This window comes from Procambarus clarkii, chromosome 38, assembly GCF_040958095.1.
Source record: "Procambarus clarkii isolate CNS0578487 chromosome 38, FALCON_Pclarkii_2.0, whole genome shotgun sequence".
NCBI classification, from domain to species: domain Eukaryota; kingdom Metazoa; phylum Arthropoda; class Malacostraca; order Decapoda; family Cambaridae; genus Procambarus; species Procambarus clarkii.
In genome coordinates, this window is record NC_091187.1 from 40731036 (window position 1) to 40750567 (window position 19532).

General features: G+C 50.8%; 1 protein-coding gene across 1 annotated transcript in view; it reads right to left on the bottom strand.

Annotated features, from left to right (window-relative positions):
• Window positions 1-2394: 2394 nt before the first annotated feature.
• LOC123756332 (uncharacterized) overlaps window positions 2395-19532 on the bottom strand; it is a 128499-nt gene continuing 111361 nt past the window's right edge. The window contains exons 4-6 of the mRNA XM_069337537.1: window positions 11799-11945; window positions 4106-4321; window positions 2395-3989 (exon numbers count right to left, since the gene is read on the bottom strand). Coding sequence (XP_069193638.1) covers window positions 3477-3989; window positions 4106-4321; window positions 11799-11945 — 876 coding nt within the window. The 3' untranslated portion in view covers window positions 2395-3476. The remainder of the gene's footprint in view (window positions 3990-4105; window positions 4322-11798; window positions 11946-19532) is intronic.

Genomic DNA, 19532 nt, shown 5'->3' on the forward strand with positions numbered 1-19532 from the left:
CTGTATCCACCTCTATGAGTCAGCTGACTCCTCTCTTTCAAATATCTCAAGCTCATATACAGCCATATCTTGATCAAGAACTTATAATTCATATATCAACAAAATAAAGACTATAATACACAACCTTACATAATAATACATATCAATAATTCAGTACATTAAAGATTATATAATGATATAAAAATATGTGAACAAAGAATTCATATTGGCAAGACATGGTAACACTGGCAGGAGAAGGGAGGGGTTAAGGGAGGATTTCAAGACGTCTGCCCGCCAGCCATTATACATAAGTATACATGAATGCAAAATAAAGTATATATATTGTGACGATAATCTCTTTCAAGAGAGATTGAGCCTGCTCTTCCCTACTTCAAGTTACGCCAAAGCAACAAGTATAAGATGCTACATTCAAGATACGTCACCAGTAGCACAAAACGTTTTGACCAGGAGGCAAAACGTATCCAAGATCCCCCCACTCCACACACCCTCCTCACGCCGGCTCGTCATCAAACCAGCTAACTACCCTTCACCATTTTGCCTGCCTGTGATTGGCGGCTCGCCAGCAGCGCACCTGGACATAGCCCCTCAGCGCCCTCTACATAAATCGACGTCTGAGCCTGACCAGCAATCCACTTCAGAATATTCCTTGTGCTCTTATGGATGACATCTCTCTCTGGTATACTCGCTCATTAGCTCGTATACGAAGGGAGGTTTCAGCCATAGCCGATATTCTCAGCACCATTTTAACATTGTATTTTGTATTTCACATTGTCTTTGAATTTTCTTTATTATTTAACTGTAATTTAACTTCCCGAGATTTGTCTTTATTTTCATTTATGTTTAAAGTAAATATATTAAAGTTTCATTGTTCATATTTTGTATTTTACGTGTTCCTCCCTCTAACTTACCACAGGCAAGCAGTCAATAATTTTGTTTAAAGTATGACCAGGCTTTGACACCTGCCATTGGAGGACTGCCGAACATCAACACTCCAACACTTTCCCGTCACAATATATATACAACATGTGTATCAAAACCATGTATATGTGGTATACATCTCAGTGCCAAAATCTAATTAAATGTTAGAGGACAATGTAATGAACAATAATGAAAGGGAAATTATACAGTATACATGACAGTAATACATCAGAGACCTAAATTTATATTCTCCATCATAGTTCACATAATATTTCCTATACAGCATTATGTCGCATTCCATAATATAAGCATAAACGGATGTTTTTCAAGCTACATGACATTAGGCTACTGCTATTCACTAGACTTCAAATATATATCCACAAATACATGGCAAGGGCTTATGGTACAGATATATAATATCAATACCATACTGGACATATGGTATTGATAATAGGCCAATTACACTGGATTAATCTGTTTAGATAGGAGCTGCCTCGTATGGGCCAATAAGCCTTCTGCAGTTACCCCTATGTTTCACCTCACATTTATCCCTCATGTATCCCCCCATGTTTTCACCTTTATTGTATTATCACCTGACCCATTGTGGGTATAAAATCAACTAGTATTGTAAGATCTGTTCACTTGAGAATGAACCATGGAGGTTCGAAACGTTGTGCAAATTATATATATATATATATATATATATATATATATATATATATATATATATATATATATATATATATGTGTGTGTGTAATACACTCTATAGTAAATCACTACTTTTCTTCACCTTAAAAGTACGAAAATGAGTTTTGGAGAACTCCTATTTCAATTAAGCCCTGATGCTAAGAAAATAGTTAGAGGGATAGAAGCCCTAAACCAGAAAATAATACAGAATATGCAGTCATATTCAATGAAACATGTTTGAAAGAAAACCTGCTGCCAGTATACACCAATATATAATATACATAGATATATGTGGCATACATTGGCAATACACATTTAATACTAGTGTGTTGTAAAAAGAATAACTACATAAATTAATATTCATGATAATAGGCTAATCAGCCAAGACATCACTATACAGTTTGAGCACATCATACACCAGCTACAGTATGATCATACTGGTGTATGTGTAGTCATAACACCACCTCACACCCATATGGTAATATCACAACACACCATGGACCAGTATGGTAATATCAACACACCATGGACCAGTATGGTAATATCAACACACCATGGACCAGTATGGAAATATCGCAACACGCCATGGACCAGTATGGTAATATCACAACACACCATGGTCCAGTATGATATCACAACACACCATGGACCAGTATGGTAATATCACAACACACCATGGACCAGTATGGTAATATCACAACACACCATGGACCAGTATGGTAATATCACAACACACCATGGACCAGTATGGTAATATCACAACACACCATGGACCAGTATGGTAATATCACAACACACCATGGTCCAGTATGGTAATATCACAACACACCATGGTCCAGTATGGTAATATCACAACACACCATGGTCCAGTATGGTAATATCACAACACACCATGGACCAGTATGGTAATATCACAACACACCATGGTCCAGTATGGTAATATCACAACACCATGGTCCAGAATGGTAATATCACAACACACCATGGACCAGTATGGTAATATCACAACACACCATGGACCAGTATGGTAATATCACAACACACCATGGACCAGTATGGTAATATCACAACACACCATGGACCAGTATGGTAATATCACAACACACCATGGACCAGTATGGTAATATCACAACACACCATGGACCAGTATGGTAATATCACAACACACCATGGACCAGTATGGTAATATCACAACACACCATGGACCAGTATGGTAGTATAACACACCATGGTCCAGTATGGTAGTGGCAGCACAACACCACAATAGTGATGGTACAGTGAACTAGAGTGGCAGCACAACACCACAGTAGTGACGGTGGTGATACAGTGAACTAGAGTGGCAGCACAACACCACAGTAGTGACGGTGGTGATACAGTGAACTAGAGTGGCAGCACAACACCACAGTAGTGATGGTGGTGGTACAGTGAACTAGAGTGGCAGCACAACACCACAGTAGTGACGGTGGTGATACAGTGAACTAGAGTGGCAGCACAACACCACAGTAGTGATGGTGGTGGTACAGTGAACTAGAGTGGCAGCACAACACCACAGAAGTGATGGTGGGGGTACAGAGAAGTAGAGTGGCAGCACAACACCACAGTAGTGATGGTGATGGTACAGTGAACTAGAGTGGCAGCACAACACCACAGTAGTGATAGTGGTGGTACAGTGAACTAGAGTGGCAGCACAACACCACAGTAGTGATGGTGGTAGTACAGTGAACAAGAGTGGCAGCACAACACCACAGTAGTGATGGTGGTGGTACAGTGAACTAGAGTGGCAGCACAACACCACAGTAGTGATGGTGGTGGTACAGTGAACTAGAGTGGCAGCACAACACCACAGTAGTGATGGTGGTGATACAATGAACTAGAGTGGCAGCACAACACCACAGTCCACCACAGTCACCTCCGTAATGTTACTGTGGTCGACTGCTGCCCTCACCACATCCAGGCCGCTCACCACATCACCGAAGACATCTGACCACTGGACACCATCCTGGCGGTCCCTGGTGATGATGGCGAACTGGGCACTCCTGGAACCCCCCGGCCCACCGTTGGCGCACACAGCTCCTGCCCGGCCTGACCTCCGGTACTGCCCCTGGAGGTCAGGCAGCAGTGGGGCTCCTCCCTTACCATCATTACTCTCGTAGTCTCCGCCCCTCACCCACTCCACCGGCTGACCCTTGTTCTCCACCCGCAACAGTTTAGTGTTACGGTAGGTGTGGCCCCGCTGGCCCGTACACAACAACACAAACTGTCTGGCCAGCGGAGTGTCAGGGGTCAGCCGGATGGTGACCCGCCCTCTTGTTGACCCCGCCCACCCGAGGTCAAGGAACGCCAGGGTGCAGGAGGGCTCCAGCACTCCCACAACCTCACTCTCCTGCAGAAAATGAAATAAATCATGCTAATAACTGTACAACAAAATGTTATCATATTAGTTATGATAACTCAGTAAATCTGTAATGTCAGTAGGACTAGTGGGTGTAATAAAGTTACCTGGAGGGTGTGGGCGTGGGCGGGCGTGGGCTGATGCAGGAGTGGGTGGAGGTACAGCTGTCCGTCTTGTAGAGTTATCCTGGCGGAGCGGCGGCCATCTTGGTCTTCCTGGACGGCCAACACCCGGCCAGCCTCCACCAGTCTCTTGACAGCCACCACCCGACCAACCTCCACCAGCATCTTGACGGGCTCACTCATCCTGCGGAGGTCCTCAACCTGTGGACAGTGTCAGCCAAATTATCACCTGTGGTCAGTGTCAGCCCTATTATCACCTGTGGTCAGTGTCAGCCCCATTATCACCTGTGGTCAGTGTCAGCCCCATTATCACCTGTGGTAAGTGTCTGCCCCATTATCACCTGTGGTCAGTGTCAGCCCCATTATCACTTGTAGTCAGTGTCAGCCCCATTATCACCTGTAGACAGTGTCAGCCCCATTATCACCTGTGGACAGTGTCGGCCCCATTATCACCTGTGGTCAGTGTCAGCTCCATTATCACCTGTGGTCAGTGTCAGCCCCTTTATCACCTGTGGTCAGTGTCAGCCCCATTATCACCTGTGGTCAGTGTCAGCTCCATTGTCACCTGTGGACAGTGTCAGCCCCATTATCAGTCAACCACTCCTACCACATTCACCACAATCAGCACATTACACTACACATAAACTGAAGCCAGTCAAGGAAAGCACCTACTGGCACGGGGTTGGTGCTGGACGTGTAGCTCCAGCCCCCCCCCCCTCTACAGGTAGGGGGTTGGTGCTGGACGTGTAGCTCCAGCCCCCCCCCCCCTCTACTTGCAGGGGGTTGGTGCTGGACCTGTAGCTCCCCCCCCCCTCTACAGGTAGGGGGTTGGTGCTGGACGTGTAGCTCCAGCCCCCCCCCCTCTACAGGTAGGGGGTTAGTGCTGGACGTGTAGCTCCAGCCCCCCCCCCTCTACTGGCAGGGGGTTGGTGCTGGACCTGTAGCTCCAGCACCCCCCCCCCCCTCTACAGGTAGGGGGTTGGTGCTGGACGTGTAGCTCCAGCCTCCCTCTACTGGCAGGGGGTTGATGTTGAACCTGTAGCTCCAGCCTCCCTCTACTGGCAGAGGGTTGGTGTTGGACCTGTAGCTCCAGCCTCCCTCTACTGGCAGAGGGTTGGTGCTGGACCTGTAGCTCCAGCCTCCCTCTACTGGCAGGGGGTTGGTGTTGGACCTGTAGCTCCAGCCTCCCCTCTACTGACATGGGGTTGGTGCTGGACCTGTAGCTCCAGCCCCCCTCTACTGGCAGAGGGTTGGTGCTGGACCTGTAGTTTCAGCCCCCCTTCTACTGGCAGGGAGTTGGTGCTGGACCTGTAGTTCCAGCCCCTCCTCTACAGGAAAGGGGTTGGTGTTGGACGTGTAGCTCCAGCCCCCCTCTACTGGCAAGGTTGGAGCTGGACCTGTAGCTCCAGCCCCCCTCTACTGGCAGGGGGTTGGTGCTGGACGTGTAGCTCCAGCCCCCTTCTACTGACAGGGGGTTGGTGCAGGACCTGTAGCACCAGCCTCCCCTCTACTGGCAGGGGGTTGCTGATGGACCTGTAGCTCCAGCCCCCCCTCCCTCAAATGGCAGGGGGAGGTTGGTACTGGACCTGTAGCTCCAGCCCCTACTCTACAGGCAGGGGGTTGGTGCTGGACCTGTAGCTACAGCCCACCTCTACTGGCAGGGGGGGTTGGTGCTGGACCTGTAGTTCCAGCCCCCCCCCCTACTGGCAGGGGGTTGCTGCTTGACCTGTAGCTCCAGCCCCCTCTACTGGCAGGGGGTTGCTGCTGGACCTGTAGCACCAGCCCCCCCTCTACTGGCAGGGGGTTGGTGTTGGACCAGTAGCTCCAGCCCCCCTCTACTGGCAGAGGGTTGGTGCTGGACCTGTAGCTCCAGCCCCCCTCTACTGGCAGTGGGTTGGTGCTGGATCTGTAGCTCCAAGCCCCCCTCTATTGGCAGGGGGTTGGTGCTGGACCTGTAGCTCCAGCCCCTCTCTACTGACAGGGGGTTGGTGCTGGACCTGTAGCTCCAAGCCCCCCTCTCTACTGGCAGGGGGTTGGTGCTGGACCTGTCGCTCCAGCACCCCTCTACTGGCAGGGGGTTAGTGCTGGACCTGTAGCTCCAGCCCCTCTCTACTGGCAGGGGGTTGGTGTTGGGCCTGTAGCTCCAGCCCCCCTCTACTGGCAGGGGGGTTGGTGTTGGACCTGTAGATCCACCCCTTCCTCTAATGGCAGGGGGTTGGTGTTGGACCTGTAGCTACAGCCCACCTCTACTGGCAGGGGGTTGGGGTTCGTTGATACATGGTTGAAGGGGTTTTGGGAGTTCTTCTACTCCCCAAGCAAAGCCAGAGGCCAGACTTGACTTGTGAGATTTTGGTCCACCAGGCTGTTGCTTGGAGCGGCCTGCAGGCCCACATACCCACCCAACCCGTTCTCGCAAATTCGTAAAGTCAATATTGACTTATTAAATATGTGCATAGGTGATATACTAAACATAATAGATACCCTTAAAAATATTCATATTAAACACCGACCTTACCTAACCTTGTTATTATCTTAAGATAAGCATCTTATAGCTTCGTAATTACAAATATTACTTAACCTATACCTATTATAGGTTAGGTAATAATTGTAATTACGAAGCAATAAGATGCTTATCTTAACATACTAAGTAGGTTAGGTAAGGTCGGTGTTTTCTATGAATCTTTTTAAGGGTATCTATTATGTTAAGTATGTCACCTATGCACATATTTAATAAGTCAATATTGACTTATTAAATTTGCGAGAACGGGTTGCCCCACCACAGCCCGGCTGGTCTGGCACTCTTTGAAGGAAACAATCTAGTTTCCTCTTGAAGATGTCCACGGTTGTTCCTGTAATAATTCTGAAACTGGAGCTGTAGTTCCAGCCCACATCTACTGGCAGGGGGTTGGTGCTGGACATGTAGCTCCAGCCCCCCCTCTACTGACAGGGGGTTGCTGATGGACCTGTAGCTCCAGCCCCCCTCTACTGGCAGAGGGTTGGTGCTGGATCTGTAGCTTCAGCCCCCCTCAACTGGCAGGAGGTTGGTGCTTGACCTGTAGCTCCAGCCCCCCCCCCCTCTACTGGCAGTGGGTTGGTGCTGGACCTGAAGCTCCAGCCCCCCCTCTACTGGCAGTGGGTTGGTGCTGGACCTGTAGCTCCAGCCCCCCCTCTACTGGCAGTGGGTTTATGCTGGACCTGTAGCTCCAGCCCCCCTCTCCTGGCAGTGGGTTGGTGCTGGACCTGTAGGTCCAGCCCCCCGCCCCCCGCTAATAGAATGGCGGGGGGGTTGGTGTTGGATCTGTAACTCCAGGCCCCCTCTACTGGCAGGGGGTTGGTCCTGGACCTGAAGCTCCAGCCCCCCTCTACTGGCAGTGGGTTGGTGCTGGACCTGTAGCTCCAGCCCCCCCTCTACTGGCAGTGGGTTTATGCTGGACCTGTAGCTCCAGCCCCCCTCTCCTGGCAGTGGGTTGGTGCTGGACCTGTAGGTCCAGCCCCCCGCCCCCCGCTAATAGAATGGCGGGGGGGTTGGTGTTGGATCTGTAACTCCAGGCCCCCTCTACTGGCAGGGGGTTGGTCCTGGACCTGTAGCTACAGCCCACCTCTACTAGCAGGGGGTTGGTGCGGGACCAGTAGCTACAGCCCACCTCTACTGGCAGGGGGTTGGTGCGGGACCAGTAGCTCCCGCCCCCATCTACTGGCAGGGGGGTTGGTGCTGGACCTGTAGCTTCCGCCCCCCCCCCTCTACTGACAGGGGTTTGGTGCTGGACCTGTAGCTCCAGCCCCCTCTCCACTGGCAGGGGGGGTTGGTGCTGGACCTGTAGCTACAGCCCCCCTCCCTTTGCAAGCAGGGGGTTGGTGCTGGACCCCCCCTCTACTGGCAGGGGGGTTCGTGATGGACCTGTAGCTCCAGCTCCCTTCTCCTGGCAGGGGATTGGTGCTGGACCTGTAGCGCCAGACCCTATCTACTGGCAAGGGGTTGGTGCTGGACCAGTAGCTCCAGCCCCCCCACCCCTCTACTGGCAGGGAGTTGGTGCTGGACCTGTAGCTCCAGCCCCCCCTCTACTGGCAGGGGGTTGGTGCTGGACCAGTAGCTTCAGCCCCCCCCTCTACTGGCAGGAGGTTCGTGCTGAACCTGTAGCTCCAGCCCCCCCTCTAATGGCAGGGGGTTGGTGCTGGACCTGTAGCTCCAGCTCCCTTCTCCTAGCAGTGGGTTGGTGCTGGACCTGTAGCTCCAGCCCCCCTCTACTGACTGGGGGTTGGTGCTGGACCTGTAGCTACAGCCCCCCTCTACTGGCAGGAGGTTCGTGCTGGACATGTAGCTCCAGCCCCCCTCTTCTGGCAAGGGGTTGGTGCTGGACTTGTAGCTCCAGCCCCCCTCTTCTGGCAAGGGGTTGGTGCTGGACCTGTAGCTCCAGCCCCCCTCTACTGGCAAGGGGTTGGTACTGGAACTGTAGCTCCAGCCCCCCTCTACTGGCAGGGGGTTGGTGCTGGACCTGTAGCTCCAGCCACCCTCTACTGGCAGGGGGGTTGGTGCTGGACCTGTAGCTCCAGCCCCGCTCTACTGGCAGGAGGTTCGTGCTGGATCTGTAGCTCCAGCCCCCCCTCTACTGGCAGGAGATTGGTTCTGGACCTGTAGCTCCAGCCCCTCTCTACGGCCAAGGGGTTGGTGCTGAACCTGTAAATCCAGCCCCCCCTCTACTGGCAGGGGGGTTGGTGCTGAGCCTGTAGCTTTGAACCCCCCCCCCTTTTGCTAGCAGGGGGTTGGTGCTGCCCCCCCCCGCTCTACTGGCAAGGGGTTGGTGCTGGACCTGTAGCTACAGCCCCCCTCTACTGGCAGGAGGTTCGTGCTGGACCTGTAGCTCCAGCCCCCCCTCTACTGGCAGAGGATTGGTGATGGACCTGTAGCTCCAGCCCCGCTCTACTGGCAGGAGGTTCGTGCTGGATCTGTAGCTCCAGCCCCCCCTCTACTGGCAGTGGGTTGGTGCTGGACATGTAACCCCCCACCTCTACTGGCAGGGGGTTGGTGCTGGACATGTAACCCCCCACCTCTACTGACTGGGGGTTGGTGCTGGACCTGTAGCTACAGCCCCCCTCTACTGGCAGGAGGTTCGTGCTGGACATGTAGCTCCAGCCCCCCTCTTCTGGCAAGGGGTTGGTGCTGGACTTGTAGCTCCAGCCCCCCTCTTCTGGCAAGGGGTTGGTGCTGGACCTGTAGCTCCAGCCCCCCTCTACTGGCAAGGGGTTGGTATTGGAACTGTAGCTCCAGCCCCCCTCTACTGGCAGGGGGTTGGTGCTGGACCTGTAGCTCCAGCCACCCTCTACTGGCAGGGGGGTTGGTGCTGGACCTGTAGCTCCAGCCCCGCTCTACTGGCAGGAGGTTCGTGCTGGATCTGTAGCTCCAGCCCCCCCTCTACTGGCAGGAGATTGGTTCTGGACCTGTAGCTCCAGCCCCTCTCTACGGCCAAGGGGTTGGTGCTGAACCTGTAAATCCAGCCCCCCTCTACTGGCAGGGGGGTTGGTGCTGAGCCTGTAGCTTTGAACCCCCCCCCCCTTTTGCTAGCAGGGGGTTGGTGCTGCCCCCCCCCCCCGCTCTACTGGCAAGGGGTTGGTGCTGGACCTGTAGATACAGCCCCCCTCTACTGGCAGGAGGTTCGTGCTGGACCTGTAGCTCCAGCCCCCCCTCTACTGGCAGAGGATTGGTGATGGACCTGTAGCTCCAGCCCCGCTCTACTGGCAGGAGGTTCGTGCTCGATCTGTAGCTCCAGCCCCCCCCTCTACTGGCAGAGGGTTTGTGATGGACCTTTAGCTCCAGCCCCCCTCTACTGGCTGGGGGTTGGTGGTGGACCTGTAGCTCCAGCCGTCTTCTACTGGTTGGGGGTTGGTGCTGGACCTGTAGCTCCACCCCTTCCTCTACTGGCAGTGGGTTGGTGCTGGACATGTAACCCCCCACCTCTACTGGCAGGGGGTTGGTGCTGGACATGTAACCCCCCCACCTCTACTGGCAGGGGGTTGGTGCTGGACGTGTAGCTCCGGCCCCCCCCTCTACTGGCAGGGGGATAGAGATGTATCTGTAGCTCCAGCCCCCCTCAACTGGCAGGGGGTTGATGCTGGACCTGTTGCTACAGCCCCCCTCTACTGGCAGGGGGTTGGTGTTGGACCTGTAGCTCCAGCCTCCCCTCTACTGACATGGGGTTGGTGCTGGACCTGTAGCTCCAGCCCCCCCTCTACTGGCAGAGGGTTGGTGCTGGACCTGTAGCTCCAGCCCCCTTTCTCCTGGCAGGAGGGTTGGTGCTGGACCTGTAGATCCAGCCCCTCTCCCCTCTACTGGCAGGGGGTTGGTGCTGGACTAGTAGCTCTAGCCCCCCTCTACTAGGAGGGGGTTAGTGCTGGACCTCTACTAGCTCCAGCCCCCCCCCCCCCGTACTGGCAGGAGGTTGGTGCTGGACCTGTAGCTCCAGCCCCCCTCTCTAGTGGCAGGGGCCTGCCGGACCTGAAGCTCCAGCCCCCCTCTAGTGGCAGGGGGGGGGTTGCTGCTGGACCTGTAGCTCCTGCCCCTCTCTACTGGCAGGGGGGGTTGCTGCTGGACCTGTAGCACCTGCCCCCCTTCTACTAACAGGGGGTTGGTGCTGGACCTGTATCTCCTGCCCCCCCTCTACTAGCAGGGGGTTTGTGCTGGACCTGTAGCTCCACCCACCCCCTCTAGTGGCAGGGGGTTTGTGCTGGACTTGTAGCTCCAGCCCTCCCTCTCTAGTGGCAGGGGGTTTGTGCTGGACCTGTAGCTCCAGCCCCCCTCTCTAGTGGCAGGGGGTTTGTGCTGGACTTGTAGCTCCAGCCCTCCCTCTACTGGCAGGGGGTTTGTGCTGGACCTGTAGCTCCAGCCCCCCTCTCTACTGGCAGGGGGTTGGTGCTGGGCCTGTAGCTCCAGCACCCCTTTACTGGCAGGGGGTTTGGTGCTGGACCTGTAGCTCCAGCCCCACCCCCCCCCCTGTACTGGCAGGGGGTTGGTGCTGGCATTGTTTGGGAGTTTGTTGGCAGTTTCAAGGCTTCAGTCTCTTCGTACCCAGCAGTGGTCTGATTTGGTTCGCTCTCTTCCTGGATTCAACGTCCTCCCAGCGTGCATAAGAAATATTGCTGGAACAACTGTGGAGATCTCCAAGAGGAAACTAGATTGTTTCCTCCAAGGAGTGCCGGACCAACCGGGCTGTGGGGAATATGTGGGCCTGCGGGCCGCTCCAAGCAACAGCCTAGTGGACCAAATCTTCACAAGTCAAGCCTGGCCTCGGGCCGGGCTTGGGGAGTAGAAAAACTCCCACAACCCCATCAACCAGGTATCAACCAGGTATGCTTTCATGGTAGGTTGGTGGAGTGTCTCCCGCTCTCTGTGCCTCTGTGAGGGGGGCCAGGATCCCGGGTTCAATAGAGGATCACGGGTTCAATCACCATGCAGACCAGAAATGGTTTACATGTTTCCTGTTGTCTGTTGCCTTTCACCTGTTGCGCTTGTTCACCTACCAGTAAATATTTATCCAAGAGGTAGGCAACTATTGTGGATTGTATGTTAAGGAAAGTCAGTAGTTGACCTTGGGGAACCTCGATAAACCTAAGAACAGGCTTCCTCTCCTCAAAATGCAACTCAATATCTTGTGATATGACCTATGAGAGAAAATAAAAAACTTACTGTTAATTGCTTCTGGGGGATCTCTCCAGTGATTTCCTGAACTTTATTCATGATGCTGGAGGCTGAGTCTCCCAGGTGTACGGGGTCAGCTGTGGCACCTGTCTCTGTGGTCGTCATCTCCAGGGCCTCCCTGATGGTCTCCTGCACCTGTCATTACCAACACAAACATTAATGGTGGAGGCTGAGTCTCCCAGGTGTATGGGGTCAGCTGTGGCATCTGTCTCTGTGGTCATCATCTCCAGGGCCTCCCTGATGGTCTCCTGCACCTGTCATTACCAACACAAACATTAATGGTGGAGGCTGAGTCTCCCAGGTGTACGGGGTCAGCTGTGGCACCTGTCTCTGTGGTCATCATCTCCAGGGCCTCCCTGATGGTCTCCTGCACCTGTCATTACCAACACAAACATTAATGGTGGAACCTGGACTATAATGAAGCATCAGGCTCTGAGTAAAGTAACTGGACTATAATGAAGCATCAGGCTCTGAGTAAAGTAACTGGACTATAATGAAGCATCAGGCTCTGAGTAAAGTAACGACTATAATGAAGCATCAGACTCTGAGAAAAGTAACTGGACTATAATGAAGCATTAGGCACTGAGTAAAGTAACTGGACTATAATGAAGCATCAGGCACTGAGTAAAGTAATTGGACTATAATGAAGCATCAGGCTCTGAGTAAAGTAACTGGATAAAGCATCAGGAAACTGAAACTACACCTGTAGTCAGTCTGTCACTAAGATGACAGTTGACATGGGTGTAGTGAACACTGACCACAGTGTAGAGAAACACCAAGATGACAGTTGACTTTATTAATAACAATGTTTCAGGTATTAGAGCAAAACCCAGGGTTGAATGTAATGAAACGTCATTTTCTGGGTGAGTCATGGAGGCTCCCCATAGATATCCAGGCTGATATGGATATATTAGCTTTCTGGCATCAGTCAATGTGCATGGAGTTCTTGCCTACTGGGGACCACGAGCCAGAACCTGGCCCCCCCTCAGACAGGCGTGAGGAGCACTGGCCTATAGAAACCCCCGTGTGGTTGGAAGCATATCTATGTCTGCCATTAACCGGGTCTGGCACCCAGAAAGGTAGGCGCCCTAAAACAATCCCTTATTCTGGTGAAAATATTGCTACCAAAATCTGAACGAGTGGACAGAACTCCCAAAACGAAAATTAGCAAATGAGCATAACGTCATCACGTTGTCCCGCCACTGTCTATGTAACCCCTCCCCGGGAGGGGGAAGGGAGAGCCCCAGACCCTCACGCCGGCGATCCAATCTACAGTTCTTAGGTTGGATGTCAAAATTCGCGAAACTCACCGCCAACTGGAGTTAGGGATGCCGGGGAGCCTCTGGGACTCGCCCAGAAAATTGCACTCCTTGACGAAAACAATCTAGTTTTCTCTTGAAGATGTCCACCCTTTATTCCGGCAATAATTGTGATGCTCGGTGGTAGGACGTTGAACAACCGCGGACCTCTGATGTTTATAGTGTTCTCTGATTGTGCATATGGCACCTCTGTTCTTCACGGGTTCTATTCTGCATTTTCCTCCGTATCGTTCACTCTAGTATTCATTACATTCCCGATGTAATGCAGCAATTAATTACATTCAACGCTGGTTTTCTGTGGGGTGCCCCATTGGCTCCCTGGAGCTAACTACCCAAAGACAAGGAAAAACAGGGACTTACCTGGGCGGCGGTCAGTCCTCACTCCTCAATTCAAAGCTGAGATAATTGGTTGCAACCGCTGACCCGTGTGGTACAGGCCCTGACCCGTGCAGTACAGGCCCTACTATGTCCAGGGACTTTGACCAGGTAGCGAGCAGCCAGAACCCTGTCCAACCACAAACAACCTTATGTCTGAATATCAACCCAAGACATGTTACCAAATACGGCAGCCAGTGCAGCAAACTTACGAACGTCGTGGATACGAGGATAGACTGCAAGCTGGCTAGACGGAAGGGTCTCTGACGGAAGGGTCTCCCTGCGGATGACCTGGGAGACTCGAGACCGGGAACAGGAAAGAAGGGAAACTTGGGTCAACCCTAAGCGCATCCCCAGCCACCACAACCTTGTCACGCAAATAACGGTAGAAAGCCGCAACCGGACACAACACATGATGCAGCCCCGGCCCCGGCCATGATCCAAGCATCAACAACCCAAGGACCCCTTAGGAAACCAGCAGACTCATTCTTCGCCAGAAAAAGAGACAGCTGCAACAGAACAAACCTACTACCAGGACTAAAAGAGCAGAAACCCCTGCGCTGGAGGAGAGCATGAGAGAGCAACCCGACCTCCCAGACGCCAATGCCTACAGGATAAGAGCCTTAGAAAAACAGTCCTGTACTGAAGAGGCCACAACAAACTGAGGAGAAGAGAGAAAAGAGAGCACCCAGTCCGAAGACCAGGACGGCTCAGATGGTCCATGAGCAGTCTGGTGGTGAAACAACGTACGAGACAGCTTGCGGAACGGAGCAGACGTAACGTCAATACCGAACGCAAGTTGGAGCGACTCCGTCACTGCCGCACAATATGAGGCGACAGTATTTGGCACAAGATGACAATCCTGGAAACAACCACGAAAGGATGGACAAAACAACCCTATCAGAGACCGAAGTACACCTACGCAGCGAGAGGAAAAACTGAAATGACCGCCAGGAAGCTTCATACTGCCATCTAGTCGAAGCACGCAGGTGGGAGACCAACAACAAAGCCACCTGCATATCATACAAGTTGTGATAGACTTGAGTCAGAAAATCCAGAAGCGAAGACTCGAAGAGAAGAACGAAATAACTTTATAACGGGCTGGAACAATCTGCTGAAAAAGGCAGAGCTGCAGGAAGATCCTCGGGTTCGAACACTGAGCAAGCAGCACCTGAAACCAAAGCTGGGCAGGTCACCAAGGAGCCAGAAGGACAACTCAACCCTGGTAAGACTCCCAGTGAGCCAGGACCTGGAGCAACAGATGAACCGGGGAGGAGAGGTACAGGTAACCCCACCTTGCCCAGTCCTGCTGAAAAGCATCAACGCCGACGGCTCGCAGTCGAGGAAGGGCACCACGCCGACGCGAAGAGGTCCACCACTGGAGGCAGAGCCCACTGAACGACTCTGTGTCGACTGTCCACTCCGTTGAAAGGGGAAGGAAGTGGGACAGGTCGTCCGCCAGGACATTGGACTCCCCAAACGTGAGCTGCCAGGAGAGCCAAACCCTGAGAACTCAGCAGACGAGTCACCCAAAGTGACCAGCCCCAAAGAGCCAAGGACCGCATCGAATTCTCGTGGTTCAGGCAATGAACCATCGGGAAACAGTCCAAATGGAGCCGGATCGTCGATCCACAAGCGACCCGAAGTGACATCCACACAGCCGCGAACTCCCGCACCATGCTGTGAGCCCGACAGAAGGATGGACCCCATCATTCTTGACCAGCTTGGTGAGCACAGGTCACAAAGCCCCTGCCAGGAGATGATGTGTCTGTGAACCCATCGAGTGAGGGCTCGGAAAAAGCCAAGGCACTGAACCCCGAAAAACCCTTAGAGGAAGCTGGCATCACAGCAACCGATGCAAAGCCTCAGGAGGCCGAACTCAGTGGTCGAAGGAAAGGCGGAAGAGACGCCCCCGAAGGAACCAGAAGAGCCGACGAAGCCAAACCCGACCTGGTGGGTAGACTATCACGGCAAAGTTCAGGCTTCCCCGCACAAACCCTCGAGCAACCGCCGTGTGACCCGAGAGCCCCTCAGGAACAAAGGCTGGAACGCAGACGGAGCGGATCCGCCGGAAGAAGAGAAGGAAGCGGTTAGAGTGTCCCACACAAGACCCAGCCAAGACCGAACCTGAGAGGGAACCAGATGGGACTTCCTCCAGTTCACCTGGAACCATAACCCGGCGATTTTGGAAATAAATAAATCCCTGGCGAGCTGGCACATGGACTGACATGGAGCCCAAACCAGCCAGTCATCAAGGAAGGCCAGAACCCGAACACCTAACCGATGCAGACGGGCCACCATGACCCAGGTAAGGCATGTGAACACACGAGGTGCCAGGTCAACCCGAACGTTAGACAACGAAAGCGGTAACTCTGGCACCCCACAACAAAACCGAGCCAGTCACAGAACCCCAGATAAATTGGGATTTGCAAATACGCGTCATTGAGGTCCAAAGACACCATCCAAGCGCCTGGCTCCTACAGAAGCCGGACCTGGGACAGAGTGGTCATCTGAAACGAGGGACAGGAAACCCAGGGATTGAGAAGGGACAAGTCCAGAATGAACCACAGTTTCACACAGTCCAGTTTCTGAACTGGAAACAGTCGGGAAACCCGTCTGAGAGAAGTGATCGTTTCGACCACAACCAAGTGCACCCACTCCAAGACAACCTGACAGAGCACATGAGAAGAGGCCTGCCCCTGCCAGCCCCAAACCCCCGAAGGAGGGGCCACCCAATGCTACCACAGGCGTTGGGTGGTTGGTAGGCGTTGGGAGGGATATGACAAGGGAAGAGAGAAAGCAGGCAGCAGACGCGAGGAAGGAGCGCAGGGAGAGAGAAAGGAATCGGGGAGCCACACCCCCGATCCCTACAATCCCAGAGGGGAATGGGGAACCCTCCTCAAATAGTGCACTAGCCACAGGGAGTGCGGCACCACCCCCAAATTCTACCCAACAGACACCCTACCTGCCCCAACCCCTGTCAGCCCCCCACTAAGTACCCACCTAAGGCACCCTCCCCCCACCCACCCCTCTCCTCCCACTCACCCCCCTCCTCCCACTCCCCCCTCCCTCCAGGACCATCCCTTCTCCATCCCCCAAGCCCTCCCGTCTCTTCCACCCACAAGCCCTCCATTCTCCCCGGCCCCCCTACGCCCCCACTCTCCCCCACCCCACCTAAGCCTTCCCCTCTCCACCACTCCCCAAAACCCTCCCCTCTTCCTCAACCACCTCAGCCTTCCCTTTCCCCCTAAGCCCTCCCCCCTTTACTGCCCCCGCCAAACCCCCCCATTCCCAGCAAACACAAATCATCTACACAACGTTCGCCTATCTCTTGCCATAGGTGTGGGAATGATTTGCATTGAGAATGGTGCAGGAGAGCCTTTGAGAAACTTTTACTCAAAAAATCCAAACACAAAGGTTTAATTATAAATTGTTTTTCTACAATTATTTTCTTCCAAATGTAAAACAAATAGTTTTTACATGTTTAAATATAAAATTATGGTGTTTTTTTGTAAAATTCATTAATAAATTGTGAATGATATATATTGGCTGAGTGAAACCTTTATAATCCATTTAGTTATAATTTGAACAGAAAAAAGTATTTTTCCAAATTTTCTAAAAATTGCTCTTTTTAACACAATTTGACTCCTTATACATTCCACTAAACACTATATCATGTTTAAATATATAATTTATGTATTATTCTCTAAAATAATTTATATAAATTATATAAGTTGCTGGAAAGTGGTGTTAAGGATTTTGAAAACATTTTGTTGTGTTAATATGTTCTAATTAACTATGTCTCAAGTTCACAGTTTATCAAACAAGAATATTAACATTCGTCAACTCTTAAAATCTTATATGTTATCTTGCTGGTGCAAAAAAGGGTGAATCTTTAGGAACAGCTATAGTATCTATATATCACAAATGGTGTTTTCCCTAACTCAAACAATGTTGGGTTTATTATTCTACACATATTTCTAATGACTCTTAGATGTTTACATTCTCTGAAGTATAATTGTGAAGGCTGTGTCCATCACTCTCAACACAGATTCTTAAACTCGTCTCTGCAGGTTCAACTATATAATTAGTTTCCATTTTGAATTTCCATGGACATTTGTATCCAAAATGAAACCAATGTGGTTTCCTTCAGCGCCTTCAGCCAGCACATTTGCTCATTCATTTCCACAGATTCCAACAAGGTAGGGGATTTACAGAAATTTGTATATTCATATTGTTATATATTAAAAATATGAATGCAGTTCAATATGATAAGACAAATACATGAGTTTATGATAAATTCGTTTTCTGTGATATACCATTGATATGCTCTTTTTTTCTTTAAACGGCAGACTAAACTAAAGTGCTCACATCAACAGATTTGATGTATAATATGGTCAACGCTCAACAGAGTTAGTATAAATGTATTAGTATAAATCTTACTTGTCTCATTGTAATTCACATTCAATGTCAACTTGTGGTTTTGATGTGGCACGTTGGCCAAGACACCCCACCCCATTATGCACCCCATACCCATCTTGTGGGCGGTTGTGGAAAGGGTTACAGAGGCACATAATGGGCTCAGGGACTGAACCCCACAATTCATTTAGCTAAGCAAGTTACAAATCTTGATAGCTAGTTACAAAATTCAATATAAGTCATCACATCAACAATGGGTTCGAGATCGACCTCAAGTACAGGTTCTAAATTAAGCAACTGACATATGTGGAGAGCTAGTATCAAAATTTATATGTTTGTCCCTGCACACCGTCCCCCATCCAGTGGGCAGCGGTGGATAGGTTACAATCACTTAGTTGTTATCTACAGTTAGCAAACTGGGGATATTTGGCTAAAATTTCTGGTAGCAGATCATTTTGAATGAAATATTGACACATCGCTGGAACATTGGTTATAGAATTGTCTCTAAATTCATGTATCTTTTCGCACTCCATCACATAGTGACGGAGGGTGTGCGAATAATTTTGTTGACACAGTTTACATTTGGTCAGGTCTACATCAGCAGATAATGAGAATTCCCAGAGATACTTGTAACCGAGTCTAAGCCGAGCAGTAGTAACATCTAGAAGTCTGCTGATTTTATTGGATGATCCATAGATGTGTGGCTCCTCTTGTATGATGTATGATAGATGGAATTACTAGTTCCAGTTTCTAGGCAGGCGATGAGTACTCACAATAACCTTAATTAAGCGTCAAAACAAAAATGTGTATACTCTTTTTACTCTCCTGACCTTAGTTCTCGAGCTATGTATTTCATTTTGGTACCAACGTGTTCGCAATAACATTCTCTAGAAGAAAATCAGCAAAAACGGTCACCAAAAGTTATATGAATACCAGCACCCAATAAATACCTACGTAGATGACTCGCCGTGAGTGCCCAAGAGCAACAAAATGTTTTTACTCTTGGGATTGTTATCACTTCCACACTTGTCCTACAGCGTTAATTTTGGTATCAATGTACTCGCAATGAAATTCCCAACACGGTGATATGAATATAAACGTAGAATAATGGTCGCTGCCACCCGCAAGAGTGTGGGAAGTGGCGGAACTGTTACCCAGTATTGGTGACAAGACGACACATGGGCGATACAGTGCTTTGAAAGTTTATAATTATATCACTGTCCTGACATTATTATTGTATGTACGTCATTCATTTTTGTGCCAATGTTTTCGCAATAGAATGTTCTATGAGCCCGTAGGTAAAAAAGAGCAACAAAGCGTAAGATAGAATAGCACCATATATAAAACAACGCTGGTACATATCAGTGAGCGTCAAACACACACGAATGTGTGTTTGATGGTGGTCAAACGATGTTTGATGTGTTTGATCAGGTGATGTCCTGATCCGCATAATTAAAGTATGAATTATGTGAGAAAAAATAAGAAAAAAGGGAAAAAACAGGGGTGGGAGAAACATGACAGAAAAAGAGTAAAAATACAATTTGGTCAACAAAACGCATTGTTTAAAATAAAAGATATGGATTGACATTTTGGGGGTTAGGTTGGTAGG